We start from the raw sequence: 9,430 nt of genomic DNA on the forward strand, positions 1-9,430 counted from the left end.
AAACTCGTAGTAAACTTCTATCCTTTTAATGAACTTAAAGAATGCGGATGATTAATTATTGGGCTCGCTCCAGTAGATACATTAAAAAATAAAAGAAATTAATGAAAAAAAAATCCATAATGTAATATTAATATTTCAAATATTAAATCAAAATGTTTTTAAATTTAATAACCATACTATAATTTAGTGTGATTAATTAAATAAAATGAATATAATTTACATTTCGAAAGAATTGATATTAGTGGATTAGGCTTGAAAGATAGCTTAGTGATAAAAATGGGTTACTATAACTTTCAACCCCTAAACTTGGCAATTAGGTTCATTTTAGTATTTGTATTTTTTTTAGTTCACCTAGATATCCAAACTTTACAATTAAATCCATTTTGGTAAGTACAAAAGTTTGATGAGGCAGCACAATCTCAAATGCCCACATCATCAATGATGCAATCCAAGTTGTCAAGTTTAGGCACTAAAATGAATCTAATTGCTAATTTTAGGGACTAAAAGTTATGTTAACCCAAAAAAAGTTGGTGCCTATGTACTTTGCCTTCTCTTCCTCGAATATATCAATTGAACTCATTTCGATCTCCCTTTCACCAACCTCACTCAGCTGAGTCGACTCGATCAAAAAACAGCAATGGCCTCTACTTCATCTCTCACTCTGTCTCAAGCTCTCCTAGCTCGAACCATCTTTTCCGATGGGTCCACCCAATTCTCCGACTGCAGTGTTTCACTTCCCACCACCACTTTTTCCGGTCTCAAGCTCACTACCCCACGCTCCCGTCGAGTCCTTCCCACGCGCTTTAACCGGAGTCTCCGAGTCCGTTCCGCTGCCGTCGAGACAATCGGCACTCCTGCCGAGACTTCCTTATTGGAAAAATCAGTCAACACGATCAGATTCTTAGCTATTGATGCTGTCGAAAAGGCTAATTCCGGTCACCCTGGGTTACCCATGGGTTGTGCTCCGATGGGTCACATTTTATACGATGAAATCATGAGGTATAATCCTAAGAACCCTTATTGGTTCAACCGTGATCGTTTCGTCTTGTCTGCTGGTCATGGTTGTATGTTGCAATATGCTCTGCTTCACCTTGCTGGTTATGATAGTGTTCAGGTAAAGCTTTTAAACTTTTTATCCATGTCCAATTTGGTGAAAAATTGGATTTGGGTTTATTTCTTTTCAGTCCTTTTTAATGTTTTGCATGAACTGTGGTGCAATGTGTAATTAGTACATAAACTTTGATTTGGTGTACTTGAACTTGATTTGAATTGTGGTTCGTATATATACATAAATACATTCGTTTATTTTCATATTGATATAATTGTTTGTGTGTATAATATATCAACATAAAATGTTACTAATTCGATAATGTTGTTAGTGATTTGTGAAAATAAGATCAAATCACAATTTTATGTATAAAATTCCCCATATCATAGTTCTTCTATGACATTACACATTATAGTTTTGATATTTATCTCTAAAAGAAATGAAAAAAAAGTTGATTATTGGATTAAAGAACTAAACTTTACAGTTATTGGATTATGTTACAGGAAGATGATTTGAAGAATTTTCGTCAATGGCAAAGCAGAACACCAGGACATCCTGAGAATTTTGAAACACCTGGAGTTGAAGTTACAACTGGTATGTGAGAGGTCAAATTATGTTTTGGTCCCTCTGCTATTAAGAAATTTGTGATTTAGTCCTTGGAATTTGGTTTTCTGCCTTCATAATATCATTTTGTTGGAAGTGGTGATTGTGTTTTTAAGAAGAATTCATATCATTATTTTGTATAATTAATGATATTATAAACATGGAGGGACAAAATAGTACATGATTAAAATATAGGGACTAAAACACAAATTGGAGCATAGCAAAGAGATCAAAACCATAATTCAATACTATGTCATCATACTGACATGGCATATATATATATATTGTTGGAAGTTTTCATTGTGTTTTTAAGAAAAATTCATATGTTTAAAAGTTGTTTTAACTATTTAGATTAATTAATGATATTATAAACATAGAGGGACAAAATTATACCAGATTAAAACATAAGGACTAGAGACTAAATACTAAATTTGAGCATAGTAGAGGGATCAAAACCATAATTTGATATTATGTTATACTTCTGCAAAAGTTATTATATATTTAGAATTTTGTCAAGAAACATGTCATTGTCATAGACTCGTACTATAAATAAAGCAAACATTTGTACTTATATGTGGTATATTTTATTTTACATACAGGTCCTCTTGGTCAAGGTATTGCAAATGCTGTCGGATTGGCTCTAGCCGAGAAGCACCTAGCTGCTAGGTTCAACAAGCCTGACAATGAGATTGTTGATCACTACACGTATGATTACTTCTCGAGTTTTTTCGGTTCCTTGTGTTATGATATATAATAAATTGATCTTTGTTTTTGTAGGTATGCTATTTTAGGTGATGGTTGTCAAATGGAGGGTGTTGCGAACGAAGCTTGTTCGCTTGCCGGACACTGGGGACTTGGAAAGCTTATAGCTTTCTACGATGATAATCACATTTCGATCGATGGTGACACTGAAATTGCCTTTACTGAGAATGTCGAGGAACGTTTTAAGGGGCTTGGGTGGCATGTTATTTGGGTCAAGAATGGGAATACTGGTTACGATGAGATTCGTGCTGCTATTAAGGAAGCAAAGGCTGTCAAAGACAAGCCCACTTTGATCAAGGTCAGATATTATCTAGATGCTTGTTGAGTTCATAGTTGGAATTAGGCTCGTGAAAACTGTCTTCCTCTTGTTCTTTGCAGGTGACAACCACTATTGGTTATGGATCTCCAAACAAGGCAAACTCGTACAGCGTTCACGGTAGTGCATTGGGTGCCAAGGAAGTGGATGCTACTAGGAAAAACCTTGTGTGGCCACACGAGCCATTCCATGTACCCGAAGATGTTAAAGGGTGAGGAGATTTGTAGAGGTTTCAATATATGCATTTGATTATGTTTTCTTGTTTGGTGTTCGAAACTTTCTTACCATATTTGCAGGCATTGGAGTCGCCTTGTCCAACAGGGAGCTGCCCTTGAAGCAGAATGGAATGCAAAGTTTGCTGAATACGAGAAGAAATACAAAGATGAAGCTGCAGAGCTCAAATTAATCATCACCGGTGAACTACCGGCCGGATGGGAGAAGGCACTTCCAGTGAGTACCCCTCTTATTGTCCCAAGTCCTGAGTCCCGACTAAATTTAGTCGAACACTTGAATTCTTAGACAAATCTTTCTTCGTATAAAAAATGAGCTTTTTTCTTTTTGCGAATTTCCAGACATATACTCCGGAGAGCCCCGCTGATGCTACCAGAAACCTCTCTCAACAAAATCTCAATGCTCTCGTAAAAGTACTCCCTGGTTTTTTTGGTGGAAGTGCAGACCTTGCTTCTTCCAACATGACCTTGCTCAAAATGTATGGTAATTTCCAGAAAGACACCCCCGAGGAACGTAATCTTAGGTTCGGTGTTAGAGAACACGGAATGGGAGCCATCTGCAATGGCATTGCACATCACAGCCCCGGACTTATTCCGTACTGTGCTACTTTCTTCGTTTTCACTGACTACATGAGAGCTGCTATTAGGATGTCTGCATTGAGTCAAGCGGGAGTTATTTACGTTATGACCCATGATTCCATTGGTCTCGGGGAAGACGGACCAACCCACCAACCAATCGAGCACTTAGCTAGCCTCCGTGCAATGCCTAATGTTTTCATGCTTCGTCCAGCTGATGGAAACGAAACTGCCGGTGCATACAAAGTTGCTATCCTCAACAGGAACACTCCCTCCATTATCGCACTCTCTCGACAAAAACTAACCCAACTACCCGGAACTTCCATCAAGGGGGTCGAAAAAGGTGGCTACATAATATCAGACAATTCTTCAGGAAACAACCCTGACATAATCCTGATCGGAACTGGCTCTGAGCTGGAAATTGCCGCTAAAGCTGCCGATGAACTAAGGAAGGCTGGAAAAGCTGTTCGGGTCGTCTCCCTTGTTTCTTGGGAACTCTTCGATAATCAATCAGACGCCTACAAAGAAAGTGTTTTACCATCTGGTGTATCAGCTAGGGTAAGTATTGAGGCGGGATCAACTTTTGGGTGGGAAAAGATTGTGGGATCGAAAGGGAAGGCAATCGGAATCGATCGGTTCGGGGCAAGTGCACCAGCTGGTAGATTATACAAAGAATTCGGTTTAACACCAGAGGCTGTTGTTGCAGCAGCAAAGGAACTTTGCTGGCATTATTAGGTGCCTTTTGTGACTTTTTTTGTTTTTAATAATAAAAGGAATCATCCAAATTTCTTATGTTGCTTTGTGATTTTATATGTTTATGAATTTGTAATTCCTCTTTGAACTATTTTCCCATAGTTTTTGTATCACTTCTTGCTGCTTTAAATGCTTATACGCAAGAAAGAGTTGATAATCTTGCTTTTAAAAAAAAGGGTTAATATTACTTTTAGGGCCTGAGTTTCACAATTAGTTCAAATTTGATATTTAGGAACTTGTCAACTAAGTTTTGACGTTGTAGCACTCTAAAATTTTGTCATGACATCAAGTTTTTATATTTGTCAAGTTAAAATGGACTTAGCTATCAAGTTCAAGAATCGAAGTTGATTAAAAATAATAGATACTAAAGTTGATTTAATTATCAAGTTCACCACTAGCAATATCTTTTTCAAGGTTCAAATTTACATTAAATTAAGTAATTATATTGATTATGTGACTATAAAAGTATCAAGAAGGTCTTTATATTAAGATTCAGATTGCATTTTGCTTCGTCTACATAAAAAATAGGTAAATTAATCTTTGTACGTTAGATCAAAGAGGAAACTGGTCTTTCTATTAAAAAGTTCATCCAATTTTATTGTTAAAAATTAGTCTTTGTACATCAAAATATAGTACACGTGATATGTCAAATGCAATTGTTTAGTTATTTTGTTAGTTATATCAATTTTTAATAATAAAATTTTTTTATCAAAAATTCAATTTATATGAAGGCCAATTTAATTATTTTTCGAGTTAAAAAGAAATAAAATAGAAAGTCTATCCTAATATAAAAGACAAGGTACTTTTAGCAGTAGCAGCATAATGAAGCAAACTTCGGTTATTTGCACGCTTTAAAAATTAAACAACTCCTATATCTACCTACCTACCCAGCCACCCACCCATCCATCCATCCAAATCTCAATCTCTAAAAAATGTCGAAAAATTAAAATTAAAATAAATCATAATTTTATATTAAAATAATTGCAATCTAAAATGAATCCAAAATAAAATTGGGTTTATATCAATAGTACCTGTAGTGTGGACCCATTAAGACAACAATTAAAATTGAGGGGGTTTGGTAAAGCTAATTCCCACACCAACCCCATTTTCTCCTAGCCTTTAGATTTTGGTTGTTGGTGAAAAAAACCCTTCTTCCACTCAATTCAATCCAACAACCACCATCACCAAAAAAGCTTCCTTTTTTAATCCCAAAAACTCCATCAAATCTCAATTTAAAGAAATAAAGTTAAAAACTTTGTTTCTAAGAGAAAAGTGAGTGTTTGAGACAGAGATGGCAACGCAGGTTGGCAAAATCTACAATGGAACACAAAAAACATGTGTTCTTCCCAATGTTTCAAAAACCCAGAATCCCAAACATGTTCCTTTTGTTTCATTCAAATCAAATCTCAATGGAAAGACAAGTTCTTGGGGTTTGGTTGTGAAGAACAATGGGAAATTTGGGTCAATAAAGGCTCGGTCTTTGAAGGTTTCTGCTTCAACAGCAACAGCTGAGAAACCATCTAGAGCTTCAGAGATTGTGCTTCAACCAATTAATGAAATTTCGGGTACTGTTAAGTTACCTGGGTCTAAATCATTGTCTAATCGGATCCTGCTCTTAGCTGCTTTATCTGAGGTATGTTGATTTTCATTGGTTAAATTTTGGTATTTGTCCTTCTACTTTGCGAAAGTTATGGATTTAGTCCTTTAATTTCATTCGAATTTTTTAATTTTAATTTATATAATTTAAATCCTTTTGGTTATATTCAATTACTAGCACATGTTCTCTAAGGGAGGGGGCAAAATGAAAATTTCCCATATAGCTCCTTTTTTTAAGTTAGTATAATGGTAAAATTTTACTTTGGTCCTCAAATTTTTTATTCATTTCTGGTTTCCTTAAAATAATTTTCTAGCATTGGATCATTATAGCTCCTTATGCTTTTGAAATTTGAAGTTTCCACATTGGTTAATACTTGAGTAACATGTAAAATAACAAATTGATATAGCATTACACGAATGATAATATGTTTGTCGCATTAGGTTTTGAAAATTACTTAATAAATTTAGCAGTTGACCGAAATTTTAAAATTTTAAAAAGTATTAATTCTAAAGATGACTAAATTAAAGTACATGGATTAAATTCACAACTTTGGTAATAGAGAGGGATTAAATTCAAAACTTGGTAATGCCATATCCTTATATGTTTTTAATGTTTTGTTTGATATGTAGGGAACTACTGTGGTTGAAAATTTGTTGAACAGTGATGATGTTCATCACATGCTTGTTGCTTTGGGTAAACTTGGTCTGTATGTGAAACATGATAGTGAAAAGAAACAAGCCATTGTTGAAGGTTGTGGTGGTCAGTTTCCAGTCGGAAAAGGTGAAGGTCAAGAAATAGAGCTTTTCCTCGGGAATGCTGGAACTGCAATGCGACCACTTACTGCCGCTATTACAGCTGCCGGTGGCAATTCGAGGTCTGTCCCTATAAGAAAATCATGTTTTATAGTCGATGATTCCTTATGATTGACATTAGCTTTTCATAGGGTAAAAGTATCATGGAGGCCCCTGTACTAGGAGTTAGATTGCATATTATTCGGCAAATTAGTCTCTATATATTAGATCAAAGAGCAAATTGGTTCTTTTTGTTAAAATTTTTATCCGTTTTTACTGTTAAAACTGGCGTGGCAGGGACTAATATTCTAGAAGGCAAAATGGATGAAATTATTTAACAGAAGGACTGGTTTGCTCTTTGATCTAGCGTACAGGGATTAATTTTCTATTTTTTGAGTAGAGGAGGCAAAATGCAATTCTACTCCTAGTATAGAACCTCCATGGTACTTTTACCATTTTCATACTCATGGAACTATATATGCTTATATGTTGATGCTCTTTGTTTTGTGTATTGGTTTCGAGTTAATGGATATATGTTACATGTCTCTCTTTAGCTACGTACTTGATGGCGTACCCCGAATGAGAGAGAGGCCGATCGGGGACTTAGTTACTGGTCTTAAGCAGCTCGGTGCTGATGTTGATTGCATTCTTGGCACGAATTGTCCCCCTGTTCGTATAGAAGGAAAGGGTGGTCTTCCCGGGGGAAAGGTACGGTTTAAATCATTTTTGTTATGTTCAAGTGCTTCTAGTGTTGTTGCCTATATTCACGATATATTTTTGTTTTGGGTCATTTTGCAGGTGAAACTCTCTGGGTCTATTAGTAGTCAATACTTGACAGCTTTACTCATGGCGGCTCCGTTGGCTCTTGGGGATGTGGAAATTGAGATAATTGATAAACTTATTTCCATCCCATATGTGGAAATGACTATGAAGTTGATGGAAAGGTTTGGGGTCACCGTGGAGCACACTGATAGCTGGGATCGATTCTTTATCCGAGGAGGTCAAAAGTATATGTAAGTTTCTAAATGTGCACTCACTTGCATGGCTGGAATGGTCTCGGACGAGTAGTAAAATTTATAAATCTTTCAGGTCTCCTGGAAATGCTTATGTTGAAGGTGATGCTTCGAGTGCCAGTTACTTCCTTGCGGGTGCAGCAGTCACGGGTGGGACTGTCACAGTAGAAGGATGTGGAACAAGTAGTTTACAGGTACTTAGTGAAGTATTGTTCCCGTTGTTATGGCGCCTTTAAGGCCTACCTCGAATTCCATCACTATATAACTTGTGCTTGTTCTTTTGTTTCGATTTAAGGGTGATGTAAAATTTGCCGAGGTTCTTGAGATGATGGGTGCCAAAGTCACCTGGACCGAGAATAGCGTAACTGTCACCGGACCCCCAAGAAATTCCTCGGGGAGGAAACACTTGCGTGCTATTGATGTCAACATGAACAAAATGCCGGACGTTGCTATGACTCTTGCTGTTGTTGCTCTTTACGCTGATGGTCCAACTGCCATAAGAGATGGTATAATCTTGCTTTTCAAATTGAACCCGAAAATGTATTTGGATTAAATTTAATATTTACCTTTCTTAAATAACATCGTCTTTGGTTCTCTTCAGTGGCAAGTTGGAGAGTGAAGGAGACCGAAAGGATGATTGCTATATGCACAGAACTCCGGAAGGTAGTTTTGATCTAGTTTTATGCTTAAAACAATCCAACTACGTGATACTAATCCAGGTTTCTTCCCTTAACTATATCGGTGCAGCTCGGAGCAACAGTCGAAGAAGGGCCGGATTATTGCGTGATCACACCACCAGAGAAATTAAACGTGACAGCAATCGATACTTATGATGATCACCGAATGGCCATGGCATTCTCTCTAGCCGCATGCGCTGAGGTTCCAGTTACCATCAAGGATCCTGGTTGTACCCGGAAAACCTTCCCTGATTACTTTGAAGTTCTCGATAGAGTTACGAAGCACTGAATGACTCTCTTACTTTAGAGAAAGCAAGAAAAGCACGAGAGATAGGTTCATACCACCGTCCTTAAAAATCATAGGACGAAAGGCAATCAAACCTCGTCTTCGATGTTCCATCTTGTAATCTGATAATTCCGCAATCGGCAGCTCGGGTTTATTACCATTTCCTCGATAATTTATTTTTCTACTTGTAATGGGTGAGTAGTTGGTCTTTGGTCGCTGTCATGAAGACTGTTATGTTAAACAATATTTGCTCAATTAAGGATTGATTCTTTTTTGCTACTAGTAGTACTATAGTTGAGTGGCATAATTGAAATAAATTACGTTGAGTTGGGTGGTAAATATTTGGGTTTCGATTTTGAATTTTGTGAATGGAGAAAATAAAAGTTCCAAAAGTTCTCTCATTTGATGTTCGATTTAGTTTGACTTTGAAATAATCGAACTTAAATATTAAAGAATTAAATTGTATTAAGAGTTAAATTGTATTTTTCTCTCTTCACTCAAAAAATGGGTATATTAGTTTTTATATGTTAGATTAAAGAATAAATTGATCATTTTGTTAAAAATTTTATTTATTTCTATTGTTAAAAATTGATCCATGTATGTGAGCAGGAGGTACACGTGTACCTCTCTAGATATTTCATCAGCCATGCAAGTAAAAATAAATGAAATAATGTACACAGATTATAATTTACAACTTTTAGTAAAAAGAGTAAAATACTGTTACGAAATGAAAATTAGAAATAACTGAGGTAACAGGTTTCGGTTTTACTAATATATT

At 36.1% G+C, this 9,430-nt stretch overlaps 2 protein-coding genes across 2 annotated transcripts; both read left to right on the forward strand.

The window, feature by feature from the left end:
• The first annotated feature begins 537 nt into the window (after window positions 1–537).
• On the forward strand, window positions 538–4,379 carry LOC121210881 (transketolase, chloroplastic). Its single transcript, XM_041082759.1, has 7 exons — window positions 538–1,114; window positions 1,552–1,642; window positions 2,251–2,356; window positions 2,429–2,711; window positions 2,792–2,940; window positions 3,026–3,179; window positions 3,302–4,379. The coding sequence occupies exons 1-7, from the start codon at window positions 638–640 to the stop codon at window positions 4,268–4,270; spliced, it is 2,229 nt and encodes a 742-aa protein (XP_040938693.1). The 5' UTR covers window positions 538–637; the 3' UTR covers window positions 4,271–4,379.
• A 963-nt stretch (window positions 4,380–5,342) lies between these two features.
• LOC107945613 (3-phosphoshikimate 1-carboxyvinyltransferase 2) lies at window positions 5,343–8,931 on the forward strand. The gene is made up of 8 exons (XM_016879681.2): window positions 5,343–5,921; window positions 6,515–6,759; window positions 7,231–7,384; window positions 7,475–7,689; window positions 7,766–7,883; window positions 7,985–8,195; window positions 8,291–8,352; window positions 8,437–8,931. The coding sequence occupies exons 1-8, from the start codon at window positions 5,580–5,582 to the stop codon at window positions 8,653–8,655; spliced, it is 1,566 nt and encodes a 521-aa protein (XP_016735170.2). The 5' UTR covers window positions 5,343–5,579; the 3' UTR covers window positions 8,656–8,931.
• The last annotated feature ends 499 nt before the right edge of the window (window positions 8,932–9,430 follow it).

This window comes from Gossypium hirsutum, chromosome A12, assembly GCF_007990345.1.
Source record: "Gossypium hirsutum isolate 1008001.06 chromosome A12, Gossypium_hirsutum_v2.1, whole genome shotgun sequence".
Classification (NCBI taxonomy): Eukaryota; Viridiplantae; Streptophyta; class Magnoliopsida; order Malvales; family Malvaceae; genus Gossypium; species Gossypium hirsutum.